We start from the raw sequence: 23,606 nt of genomic DNA on the forward strand, positions 1-23,606 counted from the left end.
AAGAACCGATCTTGCTTTGAAGGTTCACAGCAGAGGCTCAGTAAAGTCTTTTGGACATTGTAATCTAGGAAACTGAAGAACATCCACCATATGGCTGTTGCTTCAAGGTGCAAAACAAAGTTAAAATAGAAACATTAGTAAAGCAACTTGGGTGTTTTACTAGTTAGTTTTTATTGTGGACTTTGGGCTCTTAGACAAAAATCCCAAAAAGGAAAAACTCATGTAATTCTTGAGTTGGTCCCTTTTCCCCCTCTTAGTATAACCTGTTACAAGAAGATTTTCCTTTGGAGTTCATGATCATATTTTTCCCTTATCATTGTCTCTACTGGGAAGCAAACTTGGCAAAGTAATAAGCAAAAATATATATATAAAAGCAAGATATTCCAATATGCATGTCTCAATTAAATTTTGCAATACTATTGAATAAGAGTCTTTTTGTGCAGCCTAGTTTCCATTTCAGTTTCAGCCAACTAGAATCTATTGTTTAGATATCATGAAATGACACTGTAGAATCAAGCAAAGCAATAATGAAGGAAGATTTTGTTTCATACAAAAGGGGCAATGAAATATCAAACAACTAGCAGTTGGCTTCACCTTTAGTAATTACTAGCAAAGCAGGACAAAATTAGTGGTAAAATTAAAGAATTAGGTATAAATTCTGTATCTGAAAATGTAAAAATTTTTTCCAACATGGAAGTCCTGCAAGCAGAAAATAAAGGGATATGAAAAAAGTAATTTTTTAAATCAAAGATTTCTTTAGAGATCCTTCATTCTCCTATCAGTATTTTTTTCCAAATTACCTAATATCCCTTCTGTCTCCCTAATATTAAATCTGTGAGACACCAGGCACTGGTTAGGAACATAATAGTTAATTTGGGCTATTGTCAAAACTGACTACTTTTTAAAATTGGCTTTTTTTTTTCTTTTCTTAATTTTGCATTCAATTTTTTCTGAATTGGGTCTTTTTAATGTATTTGAAAAGAATACTGTGTAATATGCCTGTAATAATAACCTTCCATTCAGTTTTATCTATTCAGTTCTACCATATCTGGCATTTAACATTTTTCTAACGATTTCGTTTTCTTTTCCTAGGTATAAGAAAAACCTTAAAGCACTGTATGTTGTCCATCCAACCAACTTCATAAAAATTTTGTGGAATATCTTTAAACCTCTTATAAGGTACTTGGCAGTTCATTGAACACATTATTCCCATTTAGTTCAAGGATGGTTTGTTCTCTAATAAGTTGCTTTTTAAAAGGCTTGAGGTAAAATATGTCAAGTAACAGCACAATACCCATTTAAACTGTCTTGAACTAAAGAGTAAGGTGAGTTTAAGCTTGGGAATGAATAATAGGGTAGAGTTCTTTTTTTTCTAAGAAAAGGGAGTCTCTGTTCCTAGTAGTTTTACTGGTATGTTAAAGTAAATATTGCTTTTAAAATGTGGTTATTCTGTGAATGACTTTTTTGTTGTGTTTGACAGCACAACATTCATAACGATGAATGACTTTTTTGTTGTGTTTGACAGCACTTAGGAAAATGGAACTGGGTGTGTGACTGGAGTTACTGGGTGGTACAGTAAGGTGGACGATGAATGGTTAACCTTTGGGCTGATCTGAAGTGTTGGGATGAATAGGAATGACACTGCTTATGTTCTCAAAGTCAATGGATAATCTCTGAAGTGCCCACAGGAATTTGAATAGAAGGATATAATGGTGAAGGTGATGTATTTTACTGGGTGTTCTTTTCCTTTGCATGGTAAAAATTTGTGCTGTCTCCAAGGAACCACCAGCAATGGGCAAACACTGCTAAGTGCAAGAATGGTAGAGCTTGCTGAGCTTCTGCTTCTGAACTTCTGTCACTTTCAAAGAAATTCTGACATTTTGCAGATCATATGATGAATATTCTTGGGGCTGCAGGATGGAAACAGCTAATCTTGAGAAGCCATAATGAACCAACCAAAAATTTCCACTACAGTAACTTGCAATCAATTCAGTTTCTGAGTGCTAGAAAGCTAATTAATTAGAAAAGGGAAATTTAAGTTGTAGACAGATTAGGACCACTAAGGTGCATGTGAAAATTTTTTAAGAAGTAATTATAGCTAAAAATCATTCTAGAATATGCTGTTCTTGAAACAAGAAGACTAACTCTAGATCTTTATTTTAACTGGCAGTAGAATAAATGTCACTGATCCAGGACACAGAGCAGTGGTGGGAAAAGTGTGACAGAAGCAGGATGTCCAGTACCTGATGGTGTCTCAGGAATGGAGTTGGATTTACTTCTGTTGTTGGTTTGTTTGTTTCTCATTTGCTTTGGGATGGGTATGGGAACTTTCTAGAAAAAACACAAACAAACAAACAAAACAATAAACAAAACCCAACAATAAACCCAAAAATTCTTAATGGAACTACAATACTCTGCTGAAACCATCTTCTTTCTCAGAGTTAGCTGAGAGCTCCTTGGGAACAGCTCCAAGCAAATGGCTTTGGGACACCAGTGATTTTCAGCCTGTGCATGTTAATGCCCTCAGTGGAGCCACAGGTGGACAACAGCGGTACTACTTGACTTAGAGCAATAATTGCCTACTAATTCTTAAAAAATACGAGTTTACAGGTACCCATTGCAAATAATAATTTTCCCTGGATCTTACTATGTCTAAGTATTTTTTTTCTGGGAAAGTGTGGCACACTGGCAATTGAAAAATGGGTGATCCTGATAAACTTAAGCATTCATACCTAGCATAAATAATTCATAATTCATAAATAATTCAAACCAATGACTGTCATCTTAGATGCATCCTCATCTTGACCTTGTGATCACCCTGTTTTCATCACAATTGGTTGTTTCTGTTTGTACTTGGCTTTTACCACTGTGTGTCTAGATACTTGTTTTGAGTGTAATTTAGTAAGACTCTGCTGTCTTTTATAAATCTGTGGCCAAGAACAGCAAAGCTGTGTGTACACTGGGACTGACAAAATAATTGAAAGTATGAGTAAACTCTGAAAAGGTTCACAAGCCAGAAATCAGGAATCAGCTGAAGCTAGGGAAAAACCCTCTTTATTTCTTAAAGTGGTTTAATAGCTGACAATGCCTTTTGCTTTTCAGGTTGACTGTAGTTTGGGTTTGTCAAAAACGTTTGGCTTACTAAGTGTGAAAGGGCCCATGTACAATTTGGCTAAATTATACTTCCATCAAAGACTAAAACTTATTAATATTGTTAATTTACTAGAGTAGTACAATTTAAACATTTTTCAAAGTACCTTCTCCTTCCAGTTTAGACTAATCTCAGAAAATTATGCTGTTCATTTAAGTGTCAATATTAATCCAGTTCACAAAAATAAGGGAGAAAAATCCTCTGGACTTTCTGTTTCCTAGCTTTGCTGAATTATAGCCCAGACTCATTTGTAGATAATGTTGCTGATAAAAATAGCAGATGTAAAATAGATTTCATTATTAAGAGGCATGTCTGTTAGTACATTTGGTACCTGTTAGCACATGGCCTATGTACTTTTACATATTGATTGTATTTGCTAACAACTGGACAAATAGAGTTATTAGAGTGAAGGACAAAATTATTAAAATTATTTTAGCATACTTTTATTTGATAGTATTTAAGAAAATGTAAATACTTGAAATTTTTCAAGTTCCTGAAGTTAATTGATCTTCTTTCCAGTCCCAAAAGAAACAAGCAAGAAGGCAATGTGTTAAGTCAAGAGTATTTACTCCAAAGTGAAAGATAACTGTAGGAAGGCCATATTTCTATGTCTAACCTAACAGAACCTGTTATGAACATAATATACATTTAGATGGCAGTGGTGATGCAGCATTTTTAAGGAGCAGCACTAATTCCTAATTGCCCATGACTGTTTTACATATTGTGGGTTCTGTGACATGTCCTCTATTACCAGAGCTGATTAGTTATAGAGCTTTGTGCTCACCTGTGGCTTAGAGAAGATGTTGGAAGTTCTGGCTCTTTTGGATAAAAGACACTCCGGGGAGCTCTGAAACTGTGCATGCACAGAATGATATTCCTCATGTGTCCCAAAATTCCTGTTAGCAAAATTCAGGGAACTGACTGTTTGTTCCATGTACCGCTAGAGGGAGCATGTGCATATGGATTGGACAATCCAGGGATAAACTCATCCATGCCGGAGATTTTCCCCAATTGTACTATGCAGGTAAGTTGCAGCAAAGTATACTTTACATCATCAGCACCGACTGTTTTTCTTGCCACTTCATTACAGTCCAGATATTTCGTGTTGTGGAAAAATAAGACATCATTTCAGATCATATGTATAAACACGTCCCTGACCCTTGTTTGAATATCTCGGCCCATATAGTTGTGTATTCTGGCTAAAACTCAAGACCTAGTGAATGATACTTGGGGCTTCAAATTCAGAAGTCTGTTTTGTACAACTTGTAGAAAAAAAAATATTATTTCTGATGTTTCTTTGAAGCTATCCAGCCCTTTTCAAAAGGGGTAAAGCTGATGGCCCAGCACTTCAAGAGTATACACTATCAATGCTTTGAAAATTTCACCTGTTGCTTAACTACTCTGTAGTTTATTTCTACAGCCCCATTATTTTGTCTTTTTGCAGAGTGAAATACCTGCATAATACAAACATGTTGTTCTGTTGGCTGGGTAACATTCTCTCCAAGGTTAACAGTTCTTTTAGTGAGCTTTCTAAAGCTGTGTGAAACCTAGTTTTCAATGCCTTTTAATGCAATGTTTTTCATATCTATGCAAATCACGAAACATTCAGATGGAAGTCAGTTATTTTTATTCAAATCAGACTGTCAGGCATGGACTGTATATGTTTGATCATATGAAATGAAATACATCTGATGTCTCCTGCTGCTTCAATTACAGTCTAATTTTGAGTTGCACCAGCACTTATATTTTTGTAGAATTAGAAACGAAACCCTTTATAAGTATTCCTCCCGAGCTAATTTTTATACTACTTTGTGATTTTTAAAAAAAAATTTTTAGCCACAAGTTTGGGAAAAAGATCACCTACTTGGACTATTTAAGTGACTTCGGAGAAAATCTCAAATATGACCAGTTAAATATCCCTCAAGAAGTCATCTGGTATGTGGCAAATTTAAAATACGTTGTCTCACTTTTTTCTCAGGTAGAGTTGCATCCTGATTACTGTATTCCAAGAAGAATCTATTTCTTCAGTGATTAAAAGTGTGATTTACCTGTTTGTGCTTGGTTGGATTAATTCTGAAAGCTGCATTGCCACCAGAGACATGCTGAAGTGCATCAGGTGTTTAGTTTTCTATAGATTTGGAAAAACTCCATCTCTGTCATGGACCGTTTTCTTAATATGATTGCTACTTCTGTGTGAGTGTTAGCAAAACCAATCTATATGTCATTGCTGCTTATGAGTATCATGCAATTATCTTGGGCAAAACTGTAATCTTGACCTCTTTCCTTACGTATTGCAATAGATTGACTTCCTTTCATGAAGAGCATTCCCCGTCAGCAAAGAGTTGATTGCTTTTAAACTTTACGGATGTATCTGTTGTTAGTGGATCAATTATGTTTATGTGGCGTGTGTTTGTGTGTTAGGGAGAAGCATTGGAGAGTGGATGGGAGATGAAAAGTACTGCACAGCACGGGGATAGTCAAGTGCCAGTATTAGTATCAATAACAGTCTTTTTAACATGGTACTTTACATGGAAATGCTTTGATGTACTGACAGATTTTGTCACTGCTGGATGGAAGTAACTGGAAGCTTTGATTATGACTGTTACTGATGCCTGCTGGCTTTTTACACACCTTTTGTGTAAATATGGGATAACAGAAAATACCTTAAAGCTCTGAGGTTATAAATTGGATTGCATGGTTGCCAAAGAAAAGGGAGTTGTATTTTGAGAAGCAAATAGGTTTGAATTTTGCTGTTAAATTATAGTGTGATTCTATTTCTTGGACACATTTATTACTATGCTCCACTGGCTGAAGCAAAAAGTCTCTTCTATGTCTTGCTTAAGTATTCCACCACAAATACTACTTGAAGATTTCCTCATGCTGAAATGAAGAGTCTGTAAGACCTGCAGCATTTACACTATTGTCAGGAGATCAGCATCATGAGCAATACTTGCAGCTGTTCACATATACAGTCTGTCATCTGTGGTGCACAGAATATCACAGAAATCTTGATTTTTTTGCAGACATGATGAAAATCTTTGGAGGAAACAGAAGGGAAAAATCCCACCTGTGTTTAAGATTCCTCCACCACGGCCACCTCTGCCTACCCAGCAATTTGGAGTCAGCCTGCAATAGTAAGCCATAAGATTTGTAAAATATGAGATTTCTATACCCAGCAGCTTTCTGTAATGTGCATATTCACCAGACAGACTGGCTGCAAATAGTTTTCTGGTTATATGTTAGTTTCTTCTTTCTTTGAAAGTCACTAAACTATAAGGCCAGACAATAGGTTTTATGAATTCAGGACATATCTCACAGTCCCAGTGACCTGCCTGGTTTTCATGTTACAGTAACTTTAGGGTAGCCAATGCTATCATGGTTACACAACTTTTCCTGGTAGACAAAAGTTTGCCTGTATGTGCCAGAGCTCCGAGCTGATAGGTTGCTGGTGGATGCTGGCAGTCTGAAAGTGTTTTGGAGATGTTTAGATTATGGGTAGCCAAGCCAAAACAGAGCTTCAGTCTCTACAGTGGCTGCATAAAGCTACAATAGATGCTTGAGCCTTTATACATTGCTCTTTTGTTGCTCACGCATTGTTCTGATGTTTTATGAAATGAATAAAATCATGTCCTTCCAGAAATGCCCTGACAGCTGTTTGCATAGATTGCAGCACTGTATGTAGTATAAAAAATTGCTTTCTTTACATGAGGAATGGGATGGCATTAGGACTTGCAAGATTCAATTTTAGTAAACATCAACAACAACAAAAAGACCACAAAACTTTCTAGTTTCCTACTCACAGTAATTTCTGTCATCTTTCTATTCTTCTCAAAAACAGCTAAAGAATATTGTTCACATTCAGCAAAGGCAATTTAGGCTGTCTGGTACATGGACTTCTGTCAAACCTCCTTCTATCCCCAGTCTACTTTTCTGGTTCTAATGATTCAGTTGAAAATGAGGTACAAAATAGAATTTTTCTCTGGTTCAATGTTAAGCATTAGTCCTTTCTAGAAGGCATGAAATTAGTACAATCAATATCTATTGTGTAAGAGCTACTATGAGAATAACTTTTATGTTTATGAGCTCTTTAGAGTTCAGCCTAATACTTGAAACATGGCTAAATCACTTCCCTAATTCAGAGAATATCTTTTAGGGGGCGCTACTAGGCCATTAAGAAGGACCATGTTTTATGCCATATTTTATTCGCTTTTGCAGAAGAGATGGTGTGGCATCACTACTTAAAATTACAAATAAACAAATACCCTTTAACTCTAAATCAGAAATAAATTAACTAATTTAGACTGTTTGTGAAGAAAGGTGAAAGTGGAGGAGAGGGAATAATGTGTGTTGGAAGCTTCTAAAATCTGAAGCAAAAATAGGTATCAACTTTCATCTTGAGGAATGAATTGCTTCTGTTTATTCCCTTTCCTTTTATGATCTCTTTAGACTATGAGGGCAAAACAGCAGTGATCTCCCACCTGTCTGGCAAAGGGGCAGGTTTGAAAGCTTCTACTGGTTGAGAGGCTCTTCTCTTTCCCTGAAGAGATCTACAGGAGGGCTGATTTTATTTTTATATTAGCTTATGGGAATATGTGGACTGTGTATTTCATTACAGTTAGTAAAAATTGCACTATCAGGGAAGGTGCCCAAATAAAGCTACTGTCATTAAATGACTGTTTCTCTGTGGAGTCTTTCTTTAGTTTAAGAATAGAAATTATAAGGCACATAGGCCTGAGATACCATATTCAGTACTTCTGGGATGATTTTTAATCTGTCAGTGAAAGCTTCATCCAAAGCCTTCCTCAGTGGCCTAATTTTGCTGAGATGTTTGATAATGGGATCACAGTGATGTCTGGCTATGGAAGGTGGTAAAACTATCCCCTTTACAACATGCCTCCCTAGAAGCAGCAGGCAATGCTCTCTCTGGCAATACTCCCTCTTGTAACTTTTTTATCAGCTTATATTGGTTAATGCATTTGCCTTCAAGACCTGTAATTAAAAACTAGAAGAGCAGAAAGTGCCTAAACATTGGTTCAAAATATCTCACTTTTGTCCTACACATGGGAGGGAAAAATCCTGTTGTAGTGGTTTGGTCCAAAATACTCATTACTATCTACCTTCTGTGAGATAAGAATTAGGAGAAAAGCAAAGCAGGCACAAAACTTAAAAGAATATAAAGAAGTTTATTAACAGACCTAAAAGAAGGAAAGGAAAAAAAAAATAAAATCATACCACACCTTCAGAACTCTTCTCCTCCCCCCACCTTTCCCCCTTCTCCCACTGTAAAAAGACAACCCTTGAGATGTTCAGTCTGTTTGCCACTTCCATAATAACCTTCTTCAGTTCACTTAGGGAGAGGAGTCTCTCTTGCTCATGCTATGGAGACATCTGCACAAGAGATTCTCTCATGGCTTCAGTATCACGAGACTGCCAGCTGGGTTGGTTCTCTGCTCACATGTGAGAGTCCCTTCCCCCGACTTGCAGCTTTTCCCACAACTGCTTTCAAGGGTCCAATCTTGAGCTACTGGGTGGGGTACCATTTTAAAGTTGAGCTGTTCAAAACCAAAGGTTCTCTTCACCCATCTCTGGGAGCATCTTCATCTCTAAGAATAGAGGCCCTCCCCCTTCCCTGACGGCAAAAGGGTCCCCATCATCTTCATCTCTAAGACTATCTCTGGGAGCATCTCTAGGAACATAGGTCTTCTCCTTCCGATTGGAGCAAGAGTCTTCATCACTTCCATCTCTCCTGTTCAAACTTCTCATCAAATTACAGCTGCTTCAGCATGCTTATTTCAGCACAGGTGGTTTTGCTCACAAGTACAAGTTGAACGCTCCAACCCCCCACGCTTCATGAAATTACAACAGGTACTCTGATATATCATAGTCTATCACCACCATAGCTTTACAACAGAATTTCAGCTTTAAGCATCTCTTCTTTCTCCTCCGTCAGGTTTTCAGCTTTTCACAGCACTAAAAGGGTTAATCTCACCCCGGCCTTGCAGCTGGAATTTTGCTTGTTGCTGTTGGTCACATGATCTGTGCCAGACAGTGGGGCAGCTTCAGCTGAATCTTTGGCCACACTGGAGAGGGGGAAGCTGGGCTGCGCCATCTGCACGTAGCAGGGCCGTGCGGGGGGGGGTCACGGGTGGAACAGGGCCGCACGGCTCCAGGATGGCTGTGCCCCGGCCCGAGCAGGTCCTGGCCCTGCCCAGTTACCTGTCCCCCAGCCGGAAGCAAGAGAGAGCACTTCCCAGGGTTTGTCCATTCTTAAATGTGGACCACAGAGGCAGTCAAAATTTTAAGTGGCTTAAAAATTTGTCAATATTCAAACTAGCCAGTTGATAGGTTCTGTCGGATCATAGAGGAAGCTGTAAGCACCTCTTTGCAAGAAAATCACTTCTGGGACTATGCTTGCTAACCCATAACACTTGTTTTGTTAGGACAGCAAAATGAAGCTGAAGGACGTTTCCATTTAGACAGTGATAAATCAATGTGTTTCCAAGATCAGTACCTTGCCTCAGAGGAATCTTTTAACTCACAGTGACATTTTTAACCTTGTAGAGTTGGATTTTCAAAATGATGTAAGGCAACTGGGCATTTAAAAATCAAGGAGGGTCTGTGAAAAGTGGGAGTATAATTCTTGGAAGTGTAATCTATACAGAGTTTGGTTTAATTTATGAGTAAACAGAAGGGCTTATTATCAGGTCAATTCAAAACTTTTCTTTCCTATGTTACCTGCATCCACCCAGGATGCAAAATCTAAATTTAAAATGGCTGCATTTGCTCTCTTTAAATGCTCAGTGTCACCCTAAGCTCTTTGTGGAGAGGACAAAACAAACAAACACACAAGTTGATTTCATATTATGTGTCTATCCAGCTTTACTTACATTTGCTTGTCTAGGACTTAAACATGTACTTTATATTAGGCACAGACGTGAAGTGGAAAACCTTCCTCATTGTGAGCTCCTGTGAGGACTCAATAATTTGGTCACAGCAGCTTGAACTTGAATGTGGTAACAAGTTGTCCTGAAGTTTCTACTGAAGCTACACTAATTCCAACAATATAAGTGAGCTTAGTAGAGGCATTTAAATCATCCAAAGTTGCCTTATAGGACGTCCTCAAAATAAAGTGTGGGGAACCAAAACAGGTTATCTGTTACCCTATTTTAATTCTTTGTGCCTACAGGTATAGACCAGATTTTCCCAATTTGCTGAATAACAGTCTTTCTATAGCATTTCTGAGTGGCTTGCCTGGTTGCCAAATTTTACCTTTGAAGGTTTGCTCGCATGTTAAAAACAGGGGAATTTCCTTGAAAATATAAATATAAATATAAAATAAGACAACTGAAATTTATGTTCATGGGAATATCTGAGAAAACAATTCTCCTGAGGAGGTTTTGTCCACACTTAATTTTTCGGTTAGAGTGTAACGGGAATTCATGCTCAGCATTGATATGCGCTGATGAATGTGTCGCACAGAGTGGGTGGGATGGCTTTGCGCATTTGCTGTTTATTGTGTCCTGCTCTAACTGGCTAATTCAAGCTTCTTATGTGCAGACAGTGAGGAGAGCAGCAACCACAGTGAGGTAGCTGAAAGGTTAATCAAGCCTCACCTCAAGTATTCAGCAGAGGGAAATAGCAGGGAACAACACTGAAACAGGGCAGGCACAGAGGGATTTCTCCTTGGCTGTAAGTTCCAGCTTGTAGTGATCAGAGACTTCCAGAGCAGAGTACTACAGTACTATGGAAATGACTTTCTGTTACTCACCAGTAGCTACTGCTTTCATAAACCCAGACATTTCAATGTTCATGCATTGTGTTGCTACAGCAAGGCTAGTTTCCTGTTCTTTCAACAGTGTTGACTTCACACAAACTTTGTAGAGCAGGAGGAATTAGCTATTCTGAATGTATCTACTTTAGTTTGCTCTGCATGTCAGGGTGAAAAATAGGATTTTTCTTCTAAAAGACATTAGTAAAGATTTTATGTTTAAAAAGGCAAGGAAAAGTATAGGGGACCCTCTGCTTTTGTTGATCAGGTAAGTGCACTTAAAATGCATTAATTAACAGTCCTAAATTCCAACAAAGAAATTAATAATTGACTCTATGGGCCAAGCAGCACCACTGTCCTGTGCTGTATGTTCAGCAAGCTCTGATAAACCCCTGTTGCTGCACCTGATTGCCTCTATCATCAAGGAAGGTCACAGCTTGAGCTCCAACACAGCACACAGAGTTGACCTTGACTAGCTATTGACAATTGTTCTATCTGATTGGTTTTAAAATCTAAAATTAAATATCTTTTGTGAGAAGACAGGAAATGTTTTCTTTTTTCTATCTAATGCCATAGATGGGGAAAGGGGACAGAGAAAATGTTCAGAATTGCTACAACTGTACAACTTTTGCTTGTTAAATTATCATAGTCATTTCAGAGTGCGTTCCTTTTGGTCTTTCTGCTTGTCTGTGCTGTGTATGCGTGACCAGGGAGGAGAAATGCGTTCTAAACCAAATCTCCATGTGCCTCAGCAGGGAGAAAATGAAAGGGAGAGGAAAAGCAAAGAGAGAGAAAGATTATCAGCGAAGAATACTTAATGACATTTCAGTACAATGTGTGAAGGCCTTACGTGGGAAATTGTCTGCTGTCTAGAAATGAGTCACTGGGTGTGTAACGGGTTGCAGTAACTGATCGTGTATCCTACAGTGAGAAGTTCTTCTCCCTGGCACTATGTTTACCAGAATAGATCTCTCTGGAATCTGACATTGCTGCGATATGACTGAGATCTGTGAATCATTTTCAGAAGCTGTACTGAGCACTGTAGAAATGCTCTGTCCTGCTCATCACTTAAGCAGAGAGAGTAAGAAAATATCTCCTTTCAAATTGCCTGTTGTTGCTGTGACCCAGCCCACTGCTGGGCTGGGACAGGAGAATGTCAATCAATTCAGGGCACTCCCTTGGGTAGAATTTCCTCCCCCAGGACAGTGACAATGAGGGTGGGTTGATGGACAGCACAGAGACCTAAGCCACATCCCTCTGGGTGGCACCCAGGTCCAAACCGCCTCCCTCTGTTTGGGAAAATTCTCTGTTACTCGGTTGTTCACTGGTTCTTTGTTGTAACTCCCGCCTCCTGGTTTCCCGCAGTGGTTCTTGTTGAATTGTATCTTCCCCCTGGCTTGTATCTCATTGGTTGCCTTCCCTCCCCACATGGTTTTCAAACCCCCTATAAAACTGAGGGAAAAGCCTCTCGGCACCATTATTATTATTAGCCTGGTTATCTCTGACAGCAAACTTGTTGGAAACCAGACCAGAAGCTCCTCTCTTTTCCGTTGCCTCCAGAGTAACGTGAGCCCAGACTGATTTACCAAAATATGAATATCGATCTAATATCGATATCCAACTGAGACGGACAAAAACTCTCTAACAGTTTAGAATTAGAAAGCGTATGTTTTATTTGGCACCAGGCACTGCGTGGGATAGCTCCCTAAGACGCAGGGCCCCGATACAAGCGAACACGACACTTTTTATTTCCAAATATTATGAATATCCAAAATACAAATGCATATTCATAACATTAATACCTCCCATTCTCCACTTCGTATAGAAATGAGCTTAAATGTCATTAAGAATGCACAGTGTGTCCCCTGAATTGAGTCGGTGGTCTTGAATTGGGTCAGTGGTCCCAATAAAGATGAAGTAACTCATCTTCCTCATTTTGACCTTTTTGCCTTTTTGAACTTTAACAATCCTAATTTAGTGACCTCTAAGTTTCCTCTTGCGTGACTTTTGAAGGGGTTCCCACAAAGGGAGGAAATTGGTAATTGTCCTTGTTCCCTACACCAACTTATCAATGTTTCTATTCTTCGTTTTAAGCATAGCTAAACAAACATACAGATCATCAGTTATTTGGTAATCAGTTACTAACATCTTAAAACCCATTTCAGGTCCAACTCTCTAAACTATTTTAATTAACTCTAGCTGGGCCCGAATTCCTTCTTACTCTAACTTATTTCAATACAGCTAGCCTCTACCTAAAATGTGCCTCAGCAGGGAGAAAATGAAGTTTCTTCTAAATCTATGTTTCAAGAACACCGGGTCCCTGAAGTGCCTCCTTTGTGGAGGAGCCAGCACACACGCCCAGCCAGCGCTTTTCTGCTAAGCCAGTCCAGAAAGACGTCACAGAAATAACACTGCATCTCCTCTGACTGAGGACACTCCAGAGGTTGTGGAAATGAGTCAGGGACAGCGTTAGCCTGTAGCACTGCCTGAGTGATAGTTTGCGTTATCTATCGCAGCTCATACCACCATCCTGGACCAGGCAGGAGAAACATGGATTGCTTGGCAGGATCCAAAGAGAGAGGACAGAGGTGTCATTTTATTGACCTTTGAGCTGGTCTGATTTACATTAGCTGAGGTAATGTCCCGATCATTTTATCTCACTTTAGGTCCAGTAAAGTGAAAGCTGTGTCCCACAATGTGAAATGCTCTGAAAATACACATTCCAGCTCACCCCAGTGCTGCAGACACAGAGCAATCCTTTGCATGACTGTAGGGGAATATCCTACTCTATTTTAAAATACCATTTTTCTTGAGAACCTTGTTCATTTTACTGAGAACAGAACCTTTCCTTCAAAGGAAACTGGAATCCCGTAGAAAATGTTAGAAGTGCAGAAACTGTGCAACTGTACCTTTTTTCCCTAGAAAAAGGAAATGTAATGTGTAGGGTTTATTATTACAAATTATAGCCTGGTTATTTGTTTCACTTCTCTGACAGATATACTAGTTCTCAACAGGAGCAAGTGCTGTAAATAATCTGTTTGCTATTTATACACTGAAATAGGAAACACATTTATGGGTAACAACAATAATTAGAGAGCATTTGAAAAAAGCCACTAGGTTGCTATTTGGTGCCTCTGGAGTGAGCAGCTGTAAAAAAGCAAATGCAATCAGTGCAACTTTAGAGAGGCTGAGAATGGGTTCCATGAGCTTAAATTGTCAATAATAAAGATGTAACAGCTTCCAAGCACATTAAAGTCTTGATGATGTTCCCATTTAAGTGAGTTAGGCTTTTTGACAAATTTTAATAAAAGCTGCCCTAAGTGTTTAGGCTACTGATTTAAATACATGAAGTAAAATCCTTTGACACACAAGGAGTATGTTAGAACTATTAGAAAAGCTAAAATTAATGTGCGTTTTTTTCCCCTTGCCTTGATTTGCTGCAGGCTATTCCTCACTGGCATCTGGACCGTTGGCCTCAGTACTGACCTCATCTTCCACCCCCTTTTTTTCTTCAGTCCCTTACTGGGAGATACAATTTCACTGAGGATTTCAACTTTGCTTGCTGTACAAAGTGCCCCTAGAACTTCCTTCCTGGTTTTGTTTATTAGCAAGACTAGCTTATTAATGGGGCTGCACAGTCACTGTGTGTTTTGTTTTATGTTGCTGCTCTGAGGACTATGTCATGAACTTGGTCCTGGTGGCAGGAGCTTCTCTCATTAGTGAGGTTTTTTTTGTGGAGCACTCATAGCCTCTGGGTTAGCTCTCAGAGGTCTGTGATAATGGGGAACATTTAGGTGGGACTTGGTCTTGCAAGTCAGGTCATAGATATTTCTTCTGGCCATTATCATGTCATTATGATGCTGCAGAGAATCATTGCTCCAACAGATCCAGTACTGTTTTGTATTGAAATTCATGGTGCCTTGCCAATGTGTAAGAACAAGAAGTTGGATAGTTTCATCTAAAGATTATACTTGCAAGCAGCAGCAAATAATGAGAATTTCTAATGTATAAAAGACCATACTTTAGGATTATCTGAATTAAATTCATTCCTTGCTGTTAGTCTTCTCTTCCCTGTGAGTGTGCTACATACATTGTAGAATTTATTTGGTCAAATGTCTGAGATTGTCGCATTGTGAACATGGTTTGTTAAATTTGGCTGTATTTTTAAAGCAAAATTTCTGTGGTTTTTTACAGCAAGGAAAATTCCCCTTTCCTAAATAGTTCATGTTACATACAGCGGTGTCCACAAAGTGGTATTAACCCATACATAGATCATCATTGAATTTTTTACACTTTAGATTCTGGTATGGGTATTTTATTGAAAAAGAACAGTCAGTGGAGTGATTTTTAGTAAGGCTTACAGAAGAGCTTTGGGCTTATGTCATCCAAATTTGACAGAGGAGTAGAGCTCTCTGAAATACTGCAAACTTCTGAAAATCATTTCTTGAAAGAATAGAAACTGTAGCAGGAATTCAGTTTTCTCTTGCGTTTGGTATGTTGGTGCATCAGTTAGCATTTAGATGGTGATTAGTTATGAGCTACTCCTTACCTTATGAGGAAAGTGGTGAGGGGAAGATATGAGAATACTCTGTAAGTGAAGTGAGGTTGTAGATGATATAAGGAAATAATCTTGGATTACCAAGATGTGGAAAGAGGTAGGACAAAGGATAGAAATTCATAGCAACAAAGAACAATTTCATTAGTTCTGCAGCTTCCTTTAAAACAGCAGATTGGTCTAGTATTTAAAATAGTAGAGAGAGCTCTGGGAGGTATATCAACGTGTTTATTACAATGACATAGCAACTTGCAGTGTTTTCTATAGTGCATGGGGAAGTGATGTACAAACTGTAGTATGGGAGAATCTGGATAACATAATAGAGACACAGACTTTAGTGCCTGGGAAGAGGTTGGATGGTGAAAACAGGAAAGAAGTAGACTAGGACTGGGTGGGCAATGCAACTGTAACTGGGAGAGACTGTACTGATCAAGGACAGACAGCATTGTGTCCCTGGAGTGATGAATGGAGTCAAAATGTTTGATGGCTGAATAACCAAATAGCATGAAGTTAATTCCCATGTCAGTTTATGAGTAAGAGAGGCAAAACCACAGGGTGATTCAGTATCTAAATCATGATCCTGCTCTGAGTCTCCTGTTGGAGGATCCCCCCACTGCCTCTGTATGCAAAGCTGAGAGTGACCAACTTCCTGAGCATGGAGACCCAAAGTTAACCAATCTACTTACCATCTTCTAACTCCATTGACAAGCATAGGGAAAACAAATATGGGGGAGAGAGATTTGACAATTTCCCCATCCTTCCATGCTGACTTATATTGCTGTAACATTCCTTTTGAACTAGTTTTTATGTGTAGTGTAAACACAAAATGTAATACTAGACTGCTCTTTCCATGCAATGATGTTACAGAAGTTGTATCAAATACAATTACAGTTATTATCAGTTAGTTTATACTGATAAAGTAATTAGTAAACCTAGACAGAAAGAGAAGAAATCACAGTACTTGGAAAAGAAAAAGGCCTTAAGAATCATTCTCTTCTGCAGGTGCAACTTCAGCTGGTAGTACTAAGTCTACTTTAAAATCTGAGGCTGGTCTGTTATTTTGTTGTGGATTACTGTAAAGAGTAGCAGAATGCTCAGCAGATACTGACCATCTCTTTTGCCAAACTGCCGAAATATTTTTTTTTTTTAAATAAGGAAGATAATTACAGAATTTTCTGTTTTGTCTAGATCAAAAAAATGTTTGATTTTTTTGCCTCAACTGTTCACTCATGAAAGAAAAAGAAATCTAATTTCATGGAAGTAATTCAAAGCATTAATAATCTCACTGCATTGCTTTGCCTTCAAAATAAATACTACAATATCCTTTTAATTATACACACATTGTGGCTTAAAAAGAAACAAATGACAAAGAAAAATCTGCATGATAAAAGTCTCCTAAACTTGCAGCATCCCTTGATCAAGACTTAATGTGAAGCATTTGCTGTGAACTCCTTCCTTGCCTGCTTTTAATCTGCCTGGAAACCCTGTTCCACCAACAGTGTCCAAACAAACCAATCGGAGTTGCCACCATCAGCCTGTTGTGGTTAAACACAGCTCAGCAGGGACATGCCAGTGGAGGGGAACTAAACTAAAGGAAAACTAGTCTCAAGTAGGGAGAAGGTTAGCTTGGAACATAATTCTGATGTTCTGTCTTTGCTTCCCTTTCAGCCCAGCAAATAGCACTTATTTATTTCTGGGCACTGGGGCAGTTATACAGCTTTCCTAGCAAGAAATAAGTGTTTAGGAATAGCTCTTTGAATAGAAACCCAAGTTATTTGTTTCTATTTTTCATTCAGTGCCTGTTAGAGTTCTAAAGGTACAGGTGCCTTCATTTGTGAAGTTTAATGTATCTGTGCTCTCAGATTTCTCTCAGGTTTTTGCTCAGACTGTTCTGTCTTACTTTTGAGTCTTTGTCTATAAATGTCATTATAAGGATGTTACTTTTTTCCCCCCTCCCTGACAGTATCGAGGACAAAAACAAAGACGAACTAATTCCCCAGTAATGAAGGAAATTTTATCCTATCTAAAAAGTAAAGGTGAGTTCTGTGTCAAAAGAGGATGGGTTTTTCTGAACAAGAACAATAGTATGAAACTATTTAACACTCAGTGCCTGATACAGCGAAGATTACAACTACACAGGATATGTTTATATCCTGAGAACTGGAGTGGCAATTGGGTGCTGCCATGAGAGGATGGAAAATAATTATTGTTGGATTACTGTCTGATAAAAATATTGTCTGATACTGTCTTACTAAAAAAAAAAAAAAAAAAAACCACAATTTTTTTCTCTTAGGATTGGTTAGGAAACAGCAAATCTGAGCAGTGTCTTGAAATATGCATTGTAAACCCATATAATAGCGTTTGAATTAAGTACAATGTCCAATAAAAATCAATGTATTCTAGTTTTTGCTTTCAGTATTCAAACAATGTGTGTCTTCGTATGGGTTCATTTTAACTATTTCCACCAAGGTTTGGCCTGAGTTTGAGTTTATTTAAACCCTAAATGATAAATTACAAACGTTTTTTAAAACTTGTGCTGAGTAGGCTTCTCAATTGTCAAGACAAAAGGAGGCAGGCAAGAAAAACATTGCTTCTCAACTCTATTGCTGATTTTCAAGAGAAAGCCTGACTTCCATTAGGTCAGTGCAAAACAGTACATATTTAACTGAGGACAGACAACACTGATATTTGCCCTCATTGCTAGGCTATGCTCCTTTGTATTTTAGTTTATCTCACGGTAAATAAGAACATTAAAAAACTCACCACTATTTTTTGTTGTATTTTTCGTATTTTTGTTGTATATTTCATATTTTTTCATACCTTAAATGTACCTGATTAATGATGGGTGTGGGAGAATAAGAGAGATATCCACTGCACCTTAGAGTGTACAAGTAGTGGAGCATCTGTAGGGATGCTTGTGTGCAAAACAGCTGGCTCCTTGCCCCTAAAAATTGCTGATTTAACTTCAAAATACCTGCAGTAGCCAATGCCGAGTGCTGCAGTGGGGCCAGTTCTGCTATTAAAGGTGAAGAGTGCTGTAGTAGGTGAAGAGTTCCTAACAGACCTTTTTGAACACCTCACGGTCCAAATTCAGGATTTGCACTCAGACCCGTAAAGGTCTTTGGATGTGCTGTTTCCAGAGTGGTGGTGATTATGAAAACTTTGCAGGTGTAGCTTGTACCAAATATTATGGTTGAATACAGGGAATGTAAATAGTTCACTACTAAGAATGTTGAATGCAAGTGAGTGGCATTCCTGTGATAATCGTAAGTGGATAATTAGAGCTTGTGGCATATATCAGTGCATGCCCCATCTGCAGATGAAAGCCAGATTTTTTTTGTGCTCTAAATTGTTATGAAACAATCATCCTTCCATATACTTAGCTTATCTTAATAGGCAAATACCTCTTCCTCACTAATCGCATAAGTCAAGAGAGCTATAATGAGGGTGACTGTGGCACTAACATTATTATCTGTTACAGCTGTTAATACTTAGAAATTGAGTGAGAATAAAGCCACTAAAATGCTAATTAAATTAAACTTTTGCCTGTGCATATGAGGAAGGCTTTGCATTCTGGTACTTTCTTGGGCCCATTTAAATATTTTAAAGGCACAGAAGGCCATCATTATGTTGTGTTAGTGGCCAATAAGTAATTATTCTTGCATTGATCTGACACAAACCCTCTATGTCTTGCTTTTGTTTTTTCTGGGTGTTTTGTCTCATCACTGCTGCACCAGTTTCATACTATTCTCCCTCAACAATTGCTGAGTCAGCTCAGATATGCACAGTTTTCTGAAGCACCAACACCAATGTGCCGTAGAGGAAAAAAAAGCAAGTTATGATGGTTATGGTTAAAAAAACCCTAGGGTTGGCTCATCTTCATCACTGCATAATTTCTCCTTGATGAAATGTTTGTCATTCTGAAAGCAGTAATCATCCTTGAGTTTTCTCCAAACCTTGTCCACTTTTGGCTAAAATTTCATCTATTCAGTGCAGTAACAGCACAGCTCATAAGGGATGGACTCCTACATGATGAGACTTCTTGTCCTACTTTATGCATCTTCAGAAGTCAGTGGTGGTGTAGTGCTGGCCACTGATACATAGTCCCGTCAAAACACTTCTTAGCTGAACTATATAATTTTTCCCCAGCTCTCAATCCCCCTGTGTCCTCAGGAAGGAAGATCCAGGGCTCTGTCAACATTGTTATTTTCCAGCCAAGCCCAGGTTTGCTCAGAGATGTCATATTCCCTATCATAAAGAGATTTCCACAAACCAGATTTCTAAAGAGAGATGCCTTATCAGGTAGAGTGTTTTTTGACATTCTCAGCCAACTGATGCTTGAAAGCAAGTACCTGCCATGCCAAGGCAAGTAGTAGGTGATAGACATACATTTTTTTACACTTGATTGTAGGTGTGCAGGTATCTGTTGTACCTGCTGTCTGCTGTGATTTTAACTCTCTCTATAAATCTGGAATATCTCAGTTGTGCTGTCTCCAGCAAGTGCTGGCCCTGTGGGTTGCTGACAGCCCTGGGAGGGTGACTGCTAGTGTTCTTTGCACTCCAGACATGGCCATAAGCACAATAAAAGCTTTGTCTTCTGGAAGTGACAAAAATTCACTGTCACTGCCCTGTTTCATTTGATTTTGGCATAGTTTTCAGCCTTGCAGAGTTAACAGAGTTTGGTTTTCACCCAAAGTGCAGTAGTTCCACTCTGTCTTCCATTGCTACATTTTCACATCTATGTACTTGAAATCAATTTTGAGTAGGATCACAGAAGCTTCTGCAAAATCCTGTTTCATCAACAGAGTAGGATTTCTTGAAATATCAGTGATCCTGTGGCATCCTTTAAGTCCATTCTGCACTGCTCAGATTCTTATTTCTTGAGCAGCTCTGCTGCAGGAGCTGTGCTGCTATTCAGACTAGGCACCTGCAGCAGTGTGTCCAGGCTAAGGAAGCTCTTAGTCCCTAAAGTTCACCTGACCTTTTTCACCTTACTGATTCCAGTCCCTTTGACAGATTTCATGGGGTCATGGTCTTCCTCCTTGACGTTTAAATTTTGTGCCTCAGTTCCAGACACCTCTATTTGCAGCAGCTCCTCCCAGTGTGGAGGCACTGTCACCTGTACAAATGAGCCAAAATTTCCCTTCTTGGATCCAGTTTACATTTATCAGACATTTACATCCATCTGACTGCATAGTTAGATAGCTCTTTGTGAGCAAGATGGCTCTCACTGGATCCAGGTAGTAAGTCCCTCAGTACTTTTACAGAGACTAAAGAATTTGCTGTTTGCAGAGATTCATCTACATCTATTTGTATTTTAGAAACAAGAACTATTATAGCTCACGCCTCAGACAGTATTACAATAAATACAATAAGCTGAAGTTTCTTAATATCTGTAATTATCAGGTTGTTTTTTTCAAGAAGGGAATAAAATGTAGCCATTTCACCACTTTCATTCCAGTTCCACTTTAGAGTGAAAAACGTTTTTAATACTGAATTTTAAAATTCCTGATTTTGGTTTTTGTAACCTTCACAGAGAAGAATTGGTTTCCTAAAATGAGTTTGGAGTACCTGAAAGAATCATCAGCTCATTAAGACTAAACCTCAGAGCATCTTCTGGACCAAACCAGAGACACGCTCTTAATTTCAGAAAGAAGGGTGTGGTATCATCCCGAACCCACGTGATAATTTAGTCAGGCCAAACACACTTAACAGCACATTTCTAACTTGATCTTCATAGTAACCAGCTGTCTCGGTTTTGAAAGACAGGTGTCTGCTAAGGAAGGCAGAAGCCCCCCTTGAAGTGGCACATATAACCCCTTTTCCCTCTGAGTTATTATATTTTGAAATCAAGGGCCTTTAGGCAAAGATGTGGGAAATAGGAATAACAGTTCATTACTATATATATATATATATATATATATATATAACCAGTCAAACAAAACAACAATGACTATGGCAGTAACAGCAAACACAAACCCAGTGCCAGCCTTCTCGGCTATCAGGCCCTTTCCCCTCGGGTGCAGTTCCGCTCGCAGCCGGCAGGGGCGCTGGCGGCTCCCGGTGAGCAGGGCAGGTGCGATGGTTCCCCCGCGGCTGCAGGGGGCGCTCTGGAGCGAGCTCGGGGAGCACGCGGCACCGGTGCCCTGGGATCCCGGGGAGGGATGGAACAAAGGCTTCACAAACCCCTGGGCAGCCGATCCCGGGCTCTTGGGAACAGCAGGCTGGGACGGCAGGCTGGATCGGCAGGCACAAACACAAATCCCGGGTGGCAGACGAGATGTATCCAAAAGGGGAATCCCCTGGAGGTCCACGCAGGCAGGGAGAGCACAGCCTACAACGCAGTGAAAGCTCGAAGCAGCAGCGGGGCAGGGCGGCCACAGCCTGGCCTCCAGCAGGGCAGGGAAAGCGGCTTTTGGGGTCCCGGCATTGTTTCCAGCAGAAAGAAAGAACGGCCGAAAAAAAAAAAAGCAGCAGCTCCTTTCTTTGCAGCTTCTCTCTCCCGACGCTGAGAGCGAACTGACCCCACACCCAGGTGTAGACAAAGGAGTAGCCAGGCCCGCCCCACTCCCCTTTTTGTCTTTCTTAAGTACAGCTATTTGTCCCCTAGCAACATGCATATGGGAGAAAATTCCTTTAACAGGAAACAACTAAAACTAAACTAAAACCCCAACACCAGCAAATAGAGGACATTTTTTTTTCTATGCACAGCCTCAAAACTCTCTGGTTTATAAATGCAAGGCTTGACTTGCACTAAATAAAGCTTTTTTGTGTGTGTACCACCTATGCCCTGAGAAATTACATTGCTTAATTTAATAACCACTCTCTTGTCAGAACAGTTTCTAAGTGTTTCTGGGGCGATCCTGATGCTTCACTCACAGGGCCTTTTCTCCAAGGAGCCAAACTTAGCCACAGGGTGGTCATTTTCATTCTCTGGTTAATATGTCCTCACAATCTCTTCTGTGCCAAAGTGAGATTGTAAAAGGACTGCCCTTTATGACCGTTTTGGTAACCAGTGATATGAGTAATGCCATGCTATGGAGGATAAAACTGCATGACAAAATCCATATTTTGTTTGCAAACCCCCCAACATCTGGAGGTCAGGCATCAGCTTTTGAGGGAATTTTTATTTGATTCAATACGTTTATAAACTGCACTGTTCAGACCTGCTTGAAGATGTCAAATAGGTTACAAAGGGCAGGGGTGTCACTCAAGCGTGTTTGAAACATTAGTACACTGTCATTTGTGCTTGTTTTATGCAAAATACAACTTTGAAATATATAGGTAGGATTATTATTATTAATGTATTTTATGTTTTAGAGAGTATCCTCAAAGGTATAAACAACATGCTTATTCATGCTTTAAAAGATTTAAAACCAAAGTAACCTGCTGTGATTATTGCTAAAATTTCCAAAATTTGATAACATTTGTGTTCTATAGAGTGGCCATATAAGGAAACATCTACAGGTAAATTGCATAGAGAACTGATTACTAACAAGTTCATGTGAGATCAACAGCAGCTCAGAAATGATGGAACAATGAACTCACAGTGAAAGAATTGCACTGGGGAATTGTAAAGCAGAAAAGAAAACTGGTCCCTATAGGAAAATTATCTCACTGTAGCTCCCATGGCTGAGTCTTTTTTACCCCACCTATATTTTTGACTGGAAGTGCTTTGCAGCATAAAGTTTTTGTTCTCTGTTGTCTTGTGGTACCACAGGAGAGTCCTGGGTGATGGCTCAAATGGCTAAATGAAATGGTAATAACCATGTAATAGAAGTTTAATGATAAAGTAATACATGTCCTATTGTATGATTATAGTGACAAGGAAAGCTGTCCTTTATCTGTTCAGTAGAAGAAGCAGTGGCAAACAATGATTAATCTTTCCTCCTCCTCCGTTCCATGAATCACAACAAATCTTGCTGATGGAGAAAGGTCTGGTTCCATTTTTTTAATGGTGGTGGTAGTCAGAATGGGTAGAGATGGATGGTTATGCATTCTGAATATGTTTGGATTGCTGCAACTTTGCATCCTGGCCTCCACTTCTTGTGAATACCTTTTAAAAATGCAACACCGGGAAAACTTCTCATTGGCCACTTGAATATTCCAAGTTCTTGGCTCTTTTCATATGA

The 23,606-nt window shown here is 39.1% G+C and overlaps 1 protein-coding gene across 1 annotated transcript in view; it reads left to right on the forward strand.

The window, feature by feature from the left end:
• ARHGAP8 (Rho GTPase activating protein 8) overlaps window positions 1-23,606 on the forward strand; it is a 57,612-nt gene that overhangs the window by 17,597 nt on the left and 16,409 nt on the right. Inside the window, 5 exon segments of the mRNA XM_042051136.1 lie at window positions 1,093-1,179; window positions 4,988-5,086; window positions 6,175-6,285; window positions 17,438-17,466; window positions 17,469-17,510. Of these exon segments, the coding sequence (XP_041907070.1) occupies window positions 1,093-1,179; window positions 4,988-5,086; window positions 6,175-6,285; window positions 17,438-17,466; window positions 17,469-17,510 (368 nt within the window).

Source organism: Corvus kubaryi, unplaced genomic scaffold (genome assembly GCF_017639235.1).
Source record: "Corvus kubaryi isolate FWS band 111438036 unplaced genomic scaffold, C.kubaryi_AGA036_p1.0 74, whole genome shotgun sequence".
NCBI lineage: Eukaryota > Metazoa > Chordata > Aves > Passeriformes > Corvidae > Corvus > Corvus kubaryi.